Here is an 18,919-nt window from a genome sequence, read left to right as displayed (position 1 = left end):
GAAATAACACGCAGTGAATTTAAGGAATTCCTCTCTATAAGAACATTGTTCTGGCTGGATATGTATGTTTACCTGACCTACATAACAGGGAAGATGATTTTTCTGATGTAATTGTTAATCTGGCAATTACAGGTTTAGCATGTTCTTTAAGCCAACAGACATGGCCACAATTTCAACAGGTAATATTTTAGAGAAGCTTTGCAGAATAGGTGCCTTATTCTTTTTAGCAGAGAAAGAGGTAGATCTTTAGGTCTTGTGTTCTACAGTTACTGAATAAACAGACACGATCTGACTCTTAGCTAGCATAGCAATGGTTTTATGGTGTGTCCTAAAGGGACAAGTTAGACCTGATAATCAGGAAGGTCTGGAGAAAGGACCACAGCATGGCTTCAGTTCAGCTGAGTAATCAGGATGGCAAATAGATATGGTGTGTGGCTGTGTTCTGGCACAAACACTATGATATGTGTTTGCTTGTGTCAGTGTACCTAGATAGACCTTCCTTGTAGTGTTTGGTTCTGATAACCTCATCCTGGATGTTGGAGTTTACTCTAAGGTGTAAGCTGGATAGAGAAAGCAATCCAAGATCTTGATGCACCCAGAAGGACGCAATATGATATTAGAATTGGGGTTTCATTCATCTCCAAAGTTATACCTGTATCTGTGGCAAGTAGAATAAGACCTCAGCATACATCACCTGGTACTTGGCATAATTGGGGCCTATGCTGGGCAGTCTGGGTGTAGTGATGAAAGGCTGCAGTTCTGAGGCATCCTGTGAAACACCCAAGGCCTGGCAGATGGCTCTGAGTTAGTAATGGCAGGGACTGTCCTGAACCTGTCTTCTCATAAAAGCTGCTAATCCAACTTTAAGACATACTCTTTCATTGAGAATAGATGCACTAGGCCCTTCATTAGCAATGTGCTGGGCAGTGAGGTATTTTGCCTTGTATAATGATCTACAGTGTCTTTTTGTACATACCTGGTGCAAAGGGGTACATTGTCCATGAAATCAAACCAAATCAAATCAAATCCTTTTAAAAAGAATCTCTGTCCAGTCTCAGAAAAATTCAAAACATTCTGCTTGTAAATACTATAACACACCGTAGCACATTCATAGCACACCACATTTAATTAATGATCATTTTTTCAGGAAACCAAGTGTGAAAAATTTCACCAGTTCATTTCACATTTCAGATCCTGAAATTTCACTGTTTTGTAACAAATTGAGATCACGAGTATGTTTCCACATGAGACACGCAAAAATTCAGAGTCCCTTTTGCACTGACAGAAGTTATAATTTAGTGATGCTCCCTAAGAGAAGGCTACAGAAGTTGGAAGATGATCCCTGAGCTAGCTAGTTAGTGTGGAACACAAACCAAGGGTCTGCAAAGGTTGTCTGCTGCTCCACAGATAAAGCTGTTGGGTTGTTGGTTGTAGTCATGTTGGTCTAAGGACATAGGCAAGTGAAGTTCTTTAGGTAAATGTGATATCTTTTATTAAACCAATTAAATAGTTGGGGAAAAGTTCTTTGCAAGCTTTCTGGCACAAACACCCTTCTTCAGGCTTTGGGAGACTTTGCAATGTCTCCCAGTACCTGAAGAGATCCTATAGAGTCTCCCAATGCCTGAAGAAGGGTGCAAGAAAGCTTGTAAAGAATGTTTCCCCAACTATTTAGTTGGTCTAATAAAATATATCACATCTACCCAAAGAACTTTGCCTACAGATAAAGATGGTTATTCAGTTCTTCTCATTCACATATGCCTGTCTTTACTGAACCTGATGATCACCATACCTTTCACACAGAAATCTAGCTTTGTTATTTTCAGAATAGTTATCAACTGCTCCAATCCTGCACTTTAATAACATGGAAAACTGCTCCTATGTAAAGCCCCACTGAAGTGAATGGGGAGAATTCATCTGTGTGGAACAACTTGTTCCAGCGCACAGAATGATTAGGTCCACTTAAAGACAAAACCTAAACTCAGAATCTCCTGGCCTTTCACCCATGCTTAAATCCACTAAGCAATGAGAGGGGAAGAGAAAGAACCTCTTCCCCCATAAATTAAAAAATGAGGATACAACTTTTCAATGTTTCGAATACACCAACAATAACCAAAGAGTGGTGAACATTTTTAAAATCTTGTAAACTTGCTCCAGTTTTACAGAGGATTCTTAGACAAAAAAATCAAGCAAAATTTATCAGACGTCAACCCCTCTGCCTAGAAACAACAACAGCCCCACCACATACTTCTGGTTAATATTATGACCAGGTGGAGGCAAATGAAAATATACAGATGAAGGCAAAAATACTCCAAAAGAAGATAAATCATTGTGAGATATGTGTTTATAGGGTGCTCACTGCTAGGTACATGGGTGTTTTATATTCCATTTTAAATCAAGCAACTCCCATATGACAAAATTAAACAATCTAAATGGACTGTTAGGTCAAGGTCCTAAGCCAGCAATGGGACAACGTGTGTGGTAATGCTACTGAGACCTATAGTCATACCAGAGATCTAACTGGACAAGTACGCCTGGCAGTCAGAAGGTGTGTACTGGGGTTAGGTTCAGGCAACCTGCTGGGGAGCCGCTCTAACTATGGCACTTTACACAAAGTGCTATGAGTTAGAGTGCCATTGTACCCTGCTGGGCTGGGAGAGGGGCTCGGAGTTTGCCTGCACTGGCACAGGCCAGAAGTGGGACGTTCCTGGACCACCCCTCTCTCTGGCCCTACCCCCCTGCCAGGTGGCAACTGTAAGCAGTGGCTGGGGAAGAAGGGGTAGAAAAAGGAGGTCTTGAGCGGGGAGAGGGAGAAGCCAGGCCCAGGCTGCACGATAGGGGGGGGCTCCTTTCCCCCTGCCCCCACCCAAGCATCTTGACAGCAGCAGAGGTTGTCGTGCTCAGAGCTGGGGCAGGAGGGGAAATGGAGACCACCCCACCTCATGGGCCCAGCCCAGCTACCCCCCACTGAGGTCTTCAGGGTAGCTGGGCCAGGCCTGCATGGCAGGGGGGTTACATTTTCCTCCTCCCTCTGATCCAGCTCTGGGTGCAGCAGCCATGAGGATACCATTTTCAAGAGTCTTGGGCAGGGGAAGGAACAGAGCCTCCCCACTGAATGGGTCAAGCCCAGTTCCCCCTGCTGGGGTCTTGTGGGGGTGGGGAGTGGGGGGAACTGGGCTGGGTTTGCAAGGCAGGGGGGCTCCATTTCCCCCCCTGCCCCAGCTCCAGGTATGGCAGCCATGAAGGTACTGCTGTCAAGATACTCACATGAAGGGCTGGGAAGGAGGAAGGGAACCCCCAACTATGTGGGCCAAGCTTGGCTCCCCCCAAGACCCCAGCGGGGGAACCAGGATGGGCCCATGTGGCAGGGAGGCTCTGCTCCTTCCCCTGAAGGGGTAGCTGGTGGGAATGTGTGGTAGGGGGCTCCCTCCCACGCCTGCTGTATAGGGAGGAGACAGAGCTTTTTTGTCTCTTCTCTGTGAAAGCCCTGGGGGTGGGACTGGGCTGGTGCTCACCAGTGAAAGCACCAGCCCAGCCCCAAGAAGTCACATGGGATGTGGGCAGATTCACCCCAAAGTAACCCTTGTTGTGCCTTAGAGCATTCTTGTCTGATACTACATCAGATGAGGTTTAACTTCTCAGTGCTCAGTCAGACTGAATGTAGATAATCCAGATGGCCAAACCTAATTGGCCAGGAATTGTGCAGATCCAGAAGTGTAACTGGGTAGTTCTGTGCTTTGCATGGCTGTTACACATGGGACAGCAGCAATACCTGAGCTGACACTGGCAGCAGCTGCTATTTTTGCACTCACCCTATATCAGTGCCTGTGACCAGTGATCTGCTCACCCCTTGCCTTAATTATTCTGTAGCTCATAGATGCAATGAAGGCCTTGTTCCAGCCTGGCTTAGTTTAACATAAATAAAAGCCATGATTTTAGTAAAATTATGAAAGTAGGATTGTGTAACATAGTGAGCATGTGGTGTAACTGATGTTGGTATGTCCTTATAATGTAAGAAAATAAATAGCAACTGGTTCACAGCACAAAAATGTAACCAAATGGGAAAAACCTGTATTAGGTATATAACTGGTGGTCAAGTTGTACAGAATCAAACTTCCATGAGCTCATCTATGAAAGAACAAATACATCAATGAATGTTCCTGAAGGAGCATTCTTCCTCTGAATCCAAGTCTACATAAACACTGTCCTTGTTGATGTAAATAAGCCATTTCCATAGCGTATCCCAATAAAGCTTTTGATAATCAGAATAATGCATCATGAGTCTCATTCTCAACCCTCTAAAATTCTCATGTAACAATTGACGTCCCTAGGTGGGCTCCCAAGTGAAACAATCAGTGTTGAAAGGTTTAAGCGACCCATGGAAAAGGGTTGTAACCTGCCCTGTGGGATAGACTGTGCAGACCCTATCAGGCTCAGGACGACCTAAGAAATATCTCCTCTGATTAGTGGGCTTGATGGAGTCAGTGGGAAAAAAAAGTGTTGGAGTCAGAAAACTGAGTCATAGACAAAACAGCTCTGAGTTTTAGGGATAAGGATACTGTAACAGGGAGGTTAGTGCTCCTGATATTTTAAGAGGGGAAAGCTCTGCCCTGGCTCTGGACCACACTGTCATTCAAGATCCCAGCCCAGCTGCATAGCAGCTCCCCACACTGCCATGTGCCCTGCCAGCGCTGCTGGGGCTGGTCTCCATGGAAACCCCAGCCTCCACTATCACAGCATGGCTGCTGCTGCAGTCTCCATGGAAACTAGCCCCAGCCATGTGGGCAAGGGCTACTGGGAAATGGAGTCTGCTGCCAGTCAGATCCACCATTTTGCCCACCCCTGGCTTAGGGCCTGAGCTAGGGCAGGCAGTCTAGCCCCAGAGGCCATGGAAGGAACAGCCCCTGAGCAGGAGGGCAGCAGACAAGCTCCTGACTCATACTAGGGATACACTTCAGCCTGGGGCACTGGGATTTCTCTAGCTCCATCTCTAGTCCTTCCTCTGCCCTGCTCCGAGACTCTGGCCTTACTCCCCTGAACTAATCAGACTGTGCTGATTCCTTATAGGAAACTTGTTTTAATAGGTCCATAGAGTCACATTTAATTTTCCAGCTTCTTGGTCCCTGATTCAGCTTCTGTTTATTTCCAAGGCAGTGCAACCAGGCAAAGAGAGGTGGGATCCTATTGTGTCTATAGAGACACATACTTCCTTGTTCTTAGGCTCTCCCAGTTTTTTTTCCTAGAAAAGTATAGCATGAGAGTATAATAAAAATAAAGTAAATGAGAGTAAAATAATAATAACAATACTAATAATGACAGCAATAATAATTGTAATGATAATGATGATAATGATGTGAAAGATTCATCAAGCTGAAGTTGCTCTTCAAGTTGCTGGCTAAGAAGCCAGACACATATTTAAAAAAAAGCTGAGGTCTGGAAGGCATCTCTTCTCTTCTATAATTTTAAAAAGAAGAAAAAAAAGCTTACTGGTCTTTGTCCAGTACACAGAAGGAGTCCAGAAAAGGAAAGTTGGCAGCTATACTTTCAAAGTCTTCTTGAGAAATATAGCCATCATGGTCGTGATCATAGTTCCTAAAAACAGACTGAAAAATAGAAGGACGTGATTCTAAACAAACATAGAAGAAAGACACTGGCAACATAATGGCAAAATAAAATCCAGCCTATACACATTTATGACAAAACCACCTCTTCAGTTGTGCAGTTACACTAGTTAAATGTCCACTCTCATTAACTAGGAACTGCTGAATGGATTAATTCTATCAAATGCTAGTTACTAGCACTTCAATACTTTTCTGTTTATGCCCATTTAATTATAAGGCAAACTGTGCTGATTCCTTATAGGAAACTTGTTTTAATAGGTCCATAGAGCCACATCTTATTTTGCAGCCTCTTGGTCCCTGATTCAGCTTCTGTTTATTCCAAGGTAGTGCAACCAGGCAAAGAGAGGTGGGATCCTGTTGTGTCTGTAGAGACACATACTTCTTTGTTCTCAGGCTCTCCCAGTTTTCAGTGGGCAGTCTGTAGGTACTTTCAGTGATGGATCTAGTTTCACCCAGGAGATGAGTAGCTCTCCTCTCTCTCTGTGGGGATCCTCAACCTATGCTAAAAAAACTCTGGTGTTGTCATTTTTTTCATGTCCTTCTAACAATATATTTAGCAGAATTTATAGATTCATTGAAATCTGACAGGTTGCATCATGAGCACTTCTGCTATGACTTCAAACTTGCAACCTCTGGAGTATCAACCAGGTGCCTTACCATCTGCACCACTCAGCCTGGTCTTATCATGCTTGAACCTGATCTTGACAATGTAAGAGGAAGACATCTCAGCAGGATTCAGGGCCTGAACAGGGAAGCATCTGCCTGAACCAGCATGTCTACCTAATGGACTACAACACTGACTGTAAGTTAAGTAAACACTTCTCTTACATAAGTGGTGCAAGTAGTTGAGGACTTGCCCAGCACATGAGACCTGGGTTCTGGGTCCACTCACTAGGTCTGAACCCATGTGCCAACAGAGTGTGCTAATCACTAAACCACAGGCAAATTTAAGCCCGCCTTTACTCCCTGTGCCTCTTATCTCATTGGGCAGCCAAGAAAGAAAGCTTACTGGCTTGAGAGAATAGCAAACAAGAGGGTGTCTGAGTTTCTGGCTCAGTATGGCTGGCACTACTGTAACACTCCTGAGTTCTGGCCTCTGCTCTCAAACGGTTTATGCATTTTACCCAAAGATGCTAAATCATCACTTATGCTGATATAAATCCAACATTTGAAGTAACAGTATTATTCTAGATTACAGTTTGGTAACAGAGGTCAGGACCTAGATCAATGCAAAAGCATCAGTGCAAGTGAGAAGGGATTGTAGTTTGAATTGCACAGGATAGTATGCCAATACCAATGCTAATACACAGTATGCCTACTCCCCACTTCTGTGTAAAGTGGGTGCATGATGAAAAAAGTCACAGGAAAAAGGTGATCTGAGGAGCAGTTTGACAGCGGAGAGAGCCAGCCAGTACCCATAAGGTAGGGTGCGCTAGTGACAGAAAGCTGGAAAATGCTGGATACTGCATACACATGGCCTTTATTTTTCTGAAAGACATTAGAGAAGTTGAGTACCACTGCTAACAATCTACCAGGCTTTAATTTCTTCTCTCTAAACACATGCACACACTCCTGCCCATTAGGGTTTTAGGCTTTTCAACAGGCACTTTCTGTTTGAAGAAACACTGTAATTAGGCTTCCTGCTAGAAGGGTCTCCAATAGTATAGTATGGGCATATATTATAGCCCTACAGGGAGGGAGTTTCAAGCAGGTAGAATATGATGTGAAGAAGAAACCTGGTTTGTGTTTTGGAAATCCCAAATCAGGATAATTCAGATCTAGGTACCATTCCATTGGAATGACTGACATCAAATTATAGACTTTGACCCCCTCTACACCTTACATGTCTTACACAATTCCCTGGTTAATTGCACAATTATTTTAGACTGACTACATACGTAAATTAACTATCACACCTTAAAAAGGCCCAACCAGCTATAAAATTAGAGCTGGAAAATGTATAACAACTTTATATTTGGTTTCTATACAGCTTTAATTTGCATGTGTAGCAGGATCTATGTCCCAGGGTGCTCTATGCCCTTCCCAGTTGGCAATCCCACAACTGGCAAGACTCCCACCCACAGCACTACCCCATGGGTAGCATGGCAAGAAGCATGGAGAACAAGCAGGAGGAGCTTGCTCTCTTGCTTGCAAGTAGTAAAATCGACCTGGTTGGCCTAGTGGAGACATGGTGGGATGAAACTTTTGACTGGGCAGTATACATAGAGGGCTATAGGTTGTTTACAAGAGATAGGAAAGGGAAAAAAGGTTGCGCTCTATGTTAGGGAACAGTGTATCAATTCTACCTTCCAAATGGATACTGGATCTGGTGTTAGCCTCTGGGGATGACCTGGTGGGGGAGCTGCTAGTACAAAGGAGGCTAGGGGACAGTGATCATGAAATGATCCAGTTTGCTATTCAGAGAAAGGTGGGGAGGGTAACTAGCACAGCGCAAATGCTTGACTTTAGGAAAGCCAACTTTGATGTGATCAGGGCAGTAGTCAGGGAGGCACTCGGAGCCCAGGGTGTAGCTAGTATGGGGGTCCAGGAAAGGTGGACCTTCCTCAAGGAGGCTATCCTTGGGGTGCAGCAGGATGCAATTCCTCTGCGCAGGAAGGCAGGAAAAGGGTCCAAGAAACCTTCATGGCTGAGCGTGGATATCCAGACTGGCCTGAGGGCAAAGAAAAAAGCGTACTGGTGGTGGAAGCAGGGGGCAGGGACAAAGGAGGAGTACACCTCCCTGACCCGAGCTTGTAGGGATTTGGTGAGGAAGGCTAAAGCAGCACTAGAGCTTAGATTAGCTTCTGGGATTAAGGATAACAAAAAGTCCTTTTTCAAGTATATAGGTAGCAAGAAGAAGTCTCGGGGTAACATTGGACCCTTACGAGGCAGGCCAGGGAAGTTGGTGACGGACGCGCGAGAGAAGGCAGAACTCTTCAACAAGTTCTTTGCCTCCATGTTCCTGTCTGCTGACAATGGGGTGCTCTCGGGTGATAGCATAGAGAGGCCCGGGGAGGATGTGAGTCCCCCGACTGTTAGTTCAGACCTAGTTAAGGACTACCTGGAGGGCTTAGATGTGTCCAAGTCAGTGGGCCCGGATGACCTTCATCCACGGGTGCTGAGGGAATTGGCTGGTGTCATTGCAGAGCCATTGGCACGGCTGTTTGAGGACTCCTGGTGCTCGGGCCAAGTCCCTGAGGACTGGAAAAGGGCCAATGTGGTCCCTATTTTCAAGAAGGGGAGAAAGAAAGAGCCTGGCAACTGCAGGCCAGTCAGCCTCACCTCTATCCTGGGGAAGGTCGTTGAAAAAATTATCAAGGGCCACATTTGTGAGAGCCCTGCAGGGGAAGTAATGTTGAGGCGTAATCAGCATGGGTTCGTGCAAGGCCGATCCTGCCTGACTAACCTGGTCTCTTTCTATGACCAGGTAACAAAGAGCTTAGATGTGAAGGAGGAAGTCGATGTCATCTTCTTGGACTTCCAGAAGGCCTTCGACACAGTGTCCCACCCAATTCTGGTGGGCAAGCTGAGGGACTGCGGCATTGACGAATGCACAGTCACATGGGTGGCAAACCGGCTCCAGGGGCGCACCCAGAAGGTGGTGGTGGACGGGTCGACGTTGACCTGGGAGGGTGTGGGCAGCGGAGTCCCCCAGCGCTCAGTCCTTGGGCCGGTGCTGTTCAATATCTTCATTAGGGACCTGGACGAGGGTGTGGAGAGCACCCTGTTCAAGTTCAATGACACCAAGCTGTGGGGGAAAGTGAATACACCGGCAGGCAGGGACCGCATCCAGGCAGACCTGGATAGGTTGGAGAAGTGGGTGTATCTGAACAGGATGTGGTTCAACAAGGACAAGTGCAGGGTGCTGCACCTGGGGAGAGCATTATGGTTAACCAGCATTATGGTTATATGTTAGGGGCTGGTCCTCTCAGCAGCACAGAGGCAGAGAGGGATCTTGGAGTCATGATTGACTTCAGGATGAATATGAATCGCCAATGCCATGAAGCAACAGGCAGAGCCAACCGCACCCTGTCATGCATCAACAGGGGCATCACTAACAGGTCCAGAGAGGCCTGCTCCACCTCTATGTGGCACTGGTCAGGCTGCAGCTGGAGTACTGTGTCCAGTTCTGGGCACCACACTTCAAGAAGGATGTGGGGAACCTGGACAGGGTCCAGAGGAGGCCACTCGTATGGTTGGGGGCCTCTGTGGCCAGCCCTATGAGGAGAGGCTGAGGGACCTGAATCTCTTCAGTCTCCGCAAGAGGAGACTGAGGTGAGATCTTGTGGCTGCCTACAACCTTATCAGGGGCCAGCAGCAGGGACTCGGGGAAAGTCTGTTCACCAGGGCCCCCCTTGGAGTCACCAGGAACAATGGCCACAAGCTGAGGGGGGATAGGTTTAGGTTGGATATTAGGAAGAACTACTTCACGGTAAGGGTGGCCAGAGCCTGGAATAGGCTTCCCAGAGAGGTGGTGCTCTCACCTTCCCTGGAAATCTTCAAGAGGAGACTGGATAGGCACCTGGCTGGGGTCTTATGACCCCTCCCACCCCCAGTGCTCCTTCCTGCCCATGGCCGGGGGTTGGACTAGATGATCTGTCCAGGTCCCTTCCCACTCAGTGATTCTATGATTCTATGGGTTACCATGTCTGAGTCCCATCAGTTGACAAGACACCCATCCATGGTAACATCCCTCAGGACTCCTAGCCACAGCAGCTTGCTAGTATGTTGGTGCAGGGGGAGCCTGGGATCATGGTCCTCAGCTCCCCCTGCACTGGCAATAAGGCATGATAGGATCTTTATTTTCTAAACACATGTGGCATGGCAGGAGGCTTGATTGTGTGGATTGCATATCAGATCTTATACAACTTTACCTGAACAGCTAGAGTGGCCCTTTGGTATCTCATAAATAAAGTTGTTATACCAATTCCTCTTGAAGCAACTGGCAAATATTTCCTTGATTTCAGTGGGATCCCTCCTTACTTCAGCAAAACTAACCTCTATATGTATGGCGGGAGCGATTAGCACATACTTAATATTTTAGCCACAGGGTCATGTGAGCAAATTTCAGGCAATGTCCGGCAAACCAAAAATGATTACAAACCAGTCACACAACCCTGAGATCTAGAATCAGCTGGAGCTGAGGAATGGAAAACTGTCATGCAGAAGACTGGAAGAGTGGCTAGTGGCACAAGTAGAATGTTCAAAGGTGATGAAAAAAGGCCTTCTCTTTCCAGAAGGCTTGTTGAGAGACAGCAATATTAGATTAAGTCTGGCATTTTGGATTAAGTTTGTCAGATCCCATAAAAAAGAAAATTTCACTTTGGGTTTCTTGGTCCTGAAGCACAAAATTGGCAGGCTTGATTTTTAAGCTGTTAAACAGCTGTATTGACACACCGGTGCCAAGAATTGTGAAATTTACTAGCAAATTAGCACAAATATCAAATAGTTTAGCACTTATGGCTTAGGTTCCAGAAGGGCTTGTAAAGGCTGCTAAGATGTTTATCCATGTTTCTGAGTACATATGTTTTCAACTATCCAAATGCAGGTACAAGAAAGGGAGTCTGCATTGCAACTTCTCAAATTTACACCTGCAATTTATTTGATCAGTTGAACCCAGTGGAAGAAAAGTCAGGTTTCAAAGTTTCTAAAAAAATTACCCCTTAGCATCAGGGCATCGTCTTGCTAGTTCAGTCAGTCTTGGGTTTCTAGATTAAAATTAAAATAAGTCTTGCTGTATCACAATTGCTGTAAAACTGAAATTCATCCTGACTTTTGTATACTGCTTGAAAGCTTAGACAAGAGAAGCCAATGTCCCCTCAGTGTGATACATGCTTTCATCTACTTACATCAACTAGCTTTCTTATGTGCTTGTTAATGATGGTCGGGTCAGGCTTTGGTACCACTCCAGATGCCCACTCCAGCGGCACTACTGGCTTGTTAGGGGTCATTGGGGAGGTAGGCTGCTGACAGAAAAATCAAAAGACGGTTATTTTTTAAAATCTTAATCATTCAATCCAGTGCACTGCTAAAATAGGTTGGAGTAGTAACATTACAGAAGGCATGAAAAAGCTGGCTGGCAAGATGTCAGACAAGGCCCCAAGAAAACAGGCATTGCTTACCTTTCCTGACTTGAGTTCTTAGACCCTGGCTCCATGGAGCCGTATTGCCAGGAATCCTAGGTTTGCAGTCACAGAACCACTAGGAGCAGTGACAACTGAGGGTGTGTGCCCAAACAGACTTTTCTCACTAACTGTCTCAGGAGACCTCAACAGTAAACAGGCTCAGAAGCAGAGTGGAGGAGAGGGATCAGTGCAGCTCTGTGGAGACAACACAATCAGAGAACAGGAGTTACATGAGATAAGTAAGTAACTTCCTTTTCTCCTTCCTGACATTGCCTCCACAGAATCATGTCATTAGGGGTAGGGACAGATATTACACATAAACCAGTTTAATTGCTCAGAAACTGGTTTAAACCTGTGACAGAACAGATGCTCAGTTCACATAAACCAGTTTGAAAATGGCTGAAACTGGTTTGAGATAAACTTGGTTGAATGTAGTATCAGACTTAACTGATTTGGGTCAAACCAATTTATGCAATGTCTGTCCCAGATCCCTTCCTGGTTTAACTTAAACCAGACACCCCCAGCATCCTGGCATGCTCTCTGGGCTGGGTGGGGTGGGGCTTTCTGTTCCACAGCAGAGCTGGCCCCTCCCTTCTGCTCCCTGGCTGGAGCTTGGCAGAGACTGCAGGCTGTTCCCTCCCCTCCCCATCACCACTCCCTGTTAAGCAGGAATTCCCCCTCCACTCTTCCTTACTGAGAGGTGTTTGTGTATTAGCAATCAGGCCACATGCTGGCTATGGTCTGTGCTGTAACAGACAGGGACAAAGGCAGAATCAACAGGTAGCTGGTAATGTCCCTCTGTTGTTTTCTTAATCGGGTGATAAACACTGAGTTAGGGGTGATAAACACTGTTATTACTTCCCTGCTAGGTTGATCAGAGTGTTCTGCAGGGCCTGGCTATACCCCCCTTGGCTCAGTACTGTAAAAGGGAAGGGAGGGCTGCTGTAGTGCCCCACAGCTTCTCACCTGAGCAACTGCAGGCATGTGCCTGCATGTCTGGGATGTCTGTGCAGTTACAAACTGATTTAACCTAGCCAGGTTGGACTAAACTGCAAAGATTGAATCAGTTCAGGCTCAGGCTTTTTGAATGTCTGTCCCTAGCCTAGGAGACAGCTAGTAATGACCTCCCTGAAGGGCCCGGGAGCTAAGCTTATGCAACAGCGATTGAAGCAGTGCCCTTCAGAAACTAACATCTGCTCCTGGTGCAGTAAGAGGGCAGTCTAGGAGCCCAAAAGATTTTGGATAAGGCACATTTTGAACATATGCCAGGGAAACAGCCAATCCAGTGGAATGAGTCCTAGGTCTTTTTGAGCAGGGATTCTAGAGAGGTCATAACAGGACTGTATGCACTGCCTAATCCATTTAGACAGTCTGTGCAGAGAGGGATTAACCTTTTGGTTTCCTTCAAGAGGCATCAGCCAGCTTATTTTATTTTCAAAACAGTTTGGTCCTGACTAAATAGTAGCTGACAACCCCTTTGACACCTATAATATGCCATCTGACTCATCCTGCATGACTAGATAGCTTTGTGAAGAAAACAAGTCGGACAATAGACTTGTTTCAGTGAAAAATCTGAGACTTGGTCATAAATTTTAGGTGAAGCCTTAGAAATCACCCTATCTTTATAAAGAATGGCTTTGGGTGGATTGCCTTATTAGTGCTTGCAATTCAGGGATGCCTAGTTAAGGGGATAGCTACCAGGATTGTCAGTAAGGTATGGAACCAAAAGTATTAGCTTCAAGGACTTAAATTTGGTCATTACTGCCCTATAGGGCATCTGGCTCTCCAGTAGAAGGTGTAACCTGAAGGAGAGCTAGTAAAGCTTCATTTAAAACTTTATTTTCTAATGTAAATATATTCTGACACCGTAACTAATGGTACAATGCTATATAATAAAGGGCTGTTAAACACTCCCAATTGGGGGGGGAGGGGAAGAAGGTATAATAGGGGCCTAGATTGCCCTGTTTGGTAGACAGAAATGAACTGCGTTTGTTAGTGGAATGGGTTATTTATGTCTTTGGCCTTTGGCAGTGAGGGCCTGAGGGACATGAACACATTCCCCATCACTCCTCTTGTGGGCTCTGCAGCTGCAAACCGAGGTGTGTGACTCCGAGAGTGAGGCTGTAAAGGTAAATTCAAGAAAGCAAAATATCTACATCCAGAAGTACAGGGAGTTCAAGTAAATTCAAATGAGCCACACAAATCAGAGTCACCAGATCTATAGCTTGGTGATGCTCAAAATGACTTTTTAGCCAGGATTATTATGCAGCCCTACTTTTTTAGAGCTTGGAGAAGAGGTCAGGAGGAATGACAGCTATTCTTAAAGCCCCAGCTCATGGAATGATGCAATAGAATCAGCTTTCATAAAGAATGAGGGCCTTGTCACATGTTACAGTTATGACATGTTTTATTTAGATTACGTATGGGTTGGAAAGTTTTTTGAGCAGTCACACAGTAATGCTTACTATGACCTAAATGAAACATGTCTTAAGTGCCAAAGCCCTTGAAAACTCTGCTGTGCTGTGAGCTGGGAACAACAAACATCTGGGAGCAACAGTCTTGAACCTGTTCCAGCGTGATGCGGAGGCTGAGACTGAAGCTACGTATCGGTCCCAGCACCAGCACCACACCAGAGTCTCCTGGGCATATTACATCTGTGGAGTAGTTGGATATTAGCTCAACACTCATTAAGTAATATGATCTGGAGATACTCCTTGCTGGAAAAGTCCTAACTTTGCTACATTAGGATGGCATTTTGCATGTGTTTTACTGCTTGAATGCTCCCATTTTAAGTGCAGTTAACACATCCTAAGTGTAATGTGCAACAAGACCTTGAGTTTCTAGTCTTCATAACTGCAGGGAAAAGCTTATAATGAGAACCCTAGAGTCCCAAACTAAAAAAGAAACAAAAGAGAACTACAAATTATAGTATTTTTAAAAAAACTCACGATTTTTATAAGCACTCAGTTTTGGAAATACATCAGGCCCATTGTCTTGAGTATTGTTAAACTCCTTTTTACAACATCATTAATAAAGTATGGTGATGGTATGAGTTACAATTCATGGTGTGTATAGCTTTAATTTCATAAGATATTTCAGTTTAGAGTTTAATTGAATCCTTAGATTGCTTAATAATGCGTCGATTAATGGTTTCCATGGGCTTAATCAGGGTTATTATGCTGTGTTTTTGGACCACCTACCAAAATCTGTGGCAATGGGTGGGATCGCTGGGGCTCCTCAGCCAAACAGAGGTGTGGAGGAGCCCCACTGTGATAAGTCCATGAAAATGGTGGCTGGTGCCATGATCGGCCTGCAAAGTCTCCTGTCTACTGCCTCACTTTGGGTAGGTCCCTAAGCATAGGGTAAGTGTGAGTATACAGGCAGTTACTTCAGAGATGCAGTGAATTCTTGCCTCTTTCTGCCCCTCAGTAAATTGTTCTTGTGTCTGCATCCCATGTGTCTATACATGTAGGATTGCTCAGGATTGCTGTTATCAGGTAGAAAAAAAAACAAACCAGTTTGAATAGGAAACTGCAGAAGAAGAAATCATCCACAAACTGGACCGTGTTAAGTACAGTTTAAACAGGGTCTATGGATTCTTATCTCATTATCCTGATTAGCTTTTGAGACCCCTTTGTTCCTAGGGATTTACTGCATTTTACAGTCTCAAGAAGACTGTGATCACCTGACATCACTCTGGAGGATAAATCAATTGGAGTTGCTGACAGCTTTTGCTACTTGGGTTCTATGATGAGCAGGAATCTTTAGACTGAAATGACTAACAGAATCAGAAAAGCAGCTAAGAATTTTGGGCTATTACAGAAACCTGCATGGAGTAACAGCAAACTATGAGCTAAGGTGAAGATATAAATCTATGAGACTTGTGTGCTGCCATCCCTACTTTAGGATTTAAAAACGTGGACTACATATGCTAGGCACATCAAGAAACTGAACAGTACAGGTGTGTGAAATAGGCCGTATTCAATTTGGATTCAGATTTGGCCCGATTTGTTGATTCAGATCACTGTCCTGATTCGATTTGGCCGAATCCGAATCTAAAGATTCGATGCTGATTTGGCGATTCAGTGATTTGGCCATAGACACATCTTTAAATGCTTTTTCTACATACCTCAAGGTACCCGGCATGGCTTGTGAATGCTGTGATGCTGAGGTGAATGAAGCATCCTACAGGAACATGTGGGGGCCCCCCGCATGCTTGGTAGTGGACCCAGAAGTCAACCGGTCCACTTCCAGGTCTGCCACCGAGCATGTGGGGGGCCCCCTGCAACTTCTCTGGCTCAGTGATCAGCCACAGGGGGACTCCAGGTGCCTCCCCAGACCCAGGAGGCACCAGTCACTGAGCCAGGGGGCGAGAGGTGTGCTTCTGGTCCACCACCAAGTGAGCTAGGGACTCCCCTGCGCTCCTATGGGACGCTCCTTCTGCTCTACCATCTCAGCATTCACAAGCTGCCTGTTATCTTCAGGTACGCAGAAAAAATATTTAAATCTGTGTCTATGTCCAAATCATTGAATATCTCTGAATCGATTCGAAGCGTTCCAATTTGATTCAGAGAGATTAAAAGGTCTCCTGTTTCAATTCAGATTCAGAGATTTGGTCACCGAATCAGGCTGAATCTCTGTTAAATCAAATCAGTGACCAAAGCTTTGCACAGTCCTACTGAACAGCTTCCACAAGAGATGTCAACAGAAGATCCTGAAAATAAAGTAGGAAGACAGAATACCAAACACAGAGGACTGGAGTGCACAGGACTGACACACTTAGAAACCATTATCAAGAAGAGGAGGTTGCAATAAGATCCACTGTGTCAGGAGAATTGGAGGAGACTGTATCCCCAAGAATATTATGTACAGAGAGATTTGAGACAGCTCTAGAAAGTGGAGTTGCCCTTTATGGTGGTACCACAATGTATGCAAAATGACATGAAGTCATTCAATATCTATGTAGAAAGCTGGGAGGAGCACGCAGAATCCCATCCAACCTGGAGGGAATATCTAGCATTGGGTAAAATTCAACATGAAGTGGTTTTGATCCAGAGGATGGAGGCAAAGCAAGAAAGAAGAAAGCAGCTTGCTGTAAACTTAGACTCCAACTCAGACAACACATGGATCTGTGAAACTTGCAACAAGCTGTGTTGCTCTTGAATTAGCTTGTAAACCACAAACAGATTCATCAGGCATCTGATTAGACCTCTCGCATGTACACCATGATCCAGAGGATTGATAGTGGCCTAGTACTGCTCTTTTGCTTGTGTCCTAGCACAACCCCCCTCCTCTTATCTCTCTCTCTATCTCCCCCACCTCCCTTGTCTTTGTATTATAATAACTTTCTCCTTATAGTCTGCTTTCTACATATCCTTTCACAGCATCTGATGAAGCAAACTTGGGTCCAGGAAAGCTTGTGCTCTCTCTATCTTATGTAATTAGTCTATAAAAGTACCCTGCCTTCTGACTGACTTCAGACTGACAAGGCTAATTACCCCTCATGGGATTATAACAGTAGAAAGAAAGAGATAAAATGATATCAATTTAGTTCTTCGGGTAAACTTTTTCCCATGTAAAAAAGACCTTGAAGCTGTACCTCACCCTCCAAGTGAGCTCAGACATTTCTGACACACTATGAAAAGGAGCACAGGAGAAAGGCTATTTGTGCCTAGTTAATTCAAGCAGTGACATTCAGTTTTGCCTGGCTCAGGAGCTTTAGAAGCAGACAGTGTTAACCAAACAAGCCGTAGCAACCTGGATACCCCTCGGTGTATCGTGGCAAGCAAGTGCCAGTCCAAAAGGTTAAAAAAACCCCTACAGTATGTAGCTGTTGTGCTGCATTAACGTATTGCTCTGTTTTGTCATTCATGGCTGAAGAAAAGGTGTGTACCAAATGCATGTAGCAAACATACCCCAGAATGAAAAACACCCCCTCACACAAAAGAGAAAACATAATCATTTTATAACCTTTCCTGGGAAAAGCACCAGGTAGTCAGTGGAAGCACTCAGGAGCCACAGCCTGCCTCTCACTGAGGTAGAAGTCAAAAAGGACCTTGTGCTGCAAAGACTGAATGTCACTGATTATTCATTGATTACTTGAGAAGTCCCTGACAATTGACAGTATTGTTAAAGGTCACAGGACTGTTCCCCCACAGCATTTGTCCTTTTAAACTAAGACTGGTGAATAAAGCAGCTAAATGTTTGTTTTCTTTGTTCCTAGTAATGACCCATCATTAGTTCCTGACAGTCTGCCACAATCAGTGTTGCAATTGTTGCTGGCCTTGACAGACATACCAGGGTTAATGAGGAGAGGGATGGGGGAGACAGACTGATTAATGAGCAAACATACTGGAGTTTTGGCCATCAAATCATGCCCTACACACCATGAAGGTCAGAGTGTCGTTAATAAAATTCCAAGAATTCAAACTGGATTAAAGCTAAACCTGTGTTGGAATAATCAAACTAGATGTCCTTCTGATCAGTTACCATGCTGCATTTAAGATTCTACCCATCTCCCAGAGAGTGATTTGTTAGGAACTGGGAAACAATGTCTTCAGGATGCAGCGCTTCTAAACACTGCCGAAGGGCTTTGAATAAAAGCAGTTTAATCTCTTGGGGCCTGATCCTACAATCTGCTAAACAAACTTCCCCAGGATGATGCTTAGATCTCTCAGTTCCTGCTGATTTCACAGAGAAGTGTGCTCACTTGTGGCAAAATTAAGCTCTGCATGAGATATGTCACACTCAAAATTAATACACTGAAAGCTGATGGATGCATCCATTGCACAAAAGTCCCCAAATTTCAACAGAGACCAAGGTAGGTCAGGTTCTTTGGTTAGTGTGCTATATTTTACTAGACCAAAAACCCTGCAAGAGACCAAAGCATTGGTAATAATTTAAATGACAGTTCAATTAAAACAGATTAATTCTTTTTGACCTATAGTTTAGTCTTTTTGCAGAATAAACCACAAAATAACCAGTTTTTCAGGGTATATACTCTTTCAGGTTCTTGCCAAATTCAGTATAGATGCAAATGTTGGGAAAATGTCCCAGTGCAATAAACCGTTTTAAGTTCTTGTGATTCCTATCTGAGAACGCTAGTATTGGGGTGATGCTGTAGCTATGATGGTCCTGGAAAAATGTGAGAGGCAAGGGTTTTTGTGGATGGTATCT

General features: G+C 44.8%; 1 protein-coding gene across 5 annotated transcripts in view; it reads right to left on the bottom strand.

Moving 5' to 3' along the window:
* RASGRP3 (RAS guanyl releasing protein 3) overlaps nucleotides 1-18,919 on the bottom strand; it is a 115,674-nt gene that overhangs the window by 16,722 nt on the left and 80,033 nt on the right. For 4 of the 5 annotated variants that reach the window (XM_090045734.1, XM_090045774.1, XM_090045745.1 and 1 more), the window contains 2 exons: nucleotides 11,468-11,584; nucleotides 5,485-5,600 (listed from right to left, as the gene is read on the bottom strand). In XM_090045734.1, the coding sequence (XP_089901860.1) occupies nucleotides 5,485-5,600; nucleotides 11,468-11,584 (233 nt within the window). The remainder of the gene's footprint in view (nucleotides 1-5,484; nucleotides 5,601-11,467; nucleotides 11,585-18,919) is intronic. The other variant, XM_090045756.1, reaches the window with a different exon arrangement.

Source organism: Crocodylus siamensis, chromosome 1 (assembly GCF_052110815.1).
Source record: "Crocodylus siamensis isolate JL-2025a chromosome 1, ASM5211081v1, whole genome shotgun sequence".
Taxonomy (NCBI): domain Eukaryota; kingdom Metazoa; phylum Chordata; order Crocodylia; family Crocodylidae; genus Crocodylus; species Crocodylus siamensis.
This window is presented reverse-complemented; position numbering and strand designations above follow the sequence as displayed.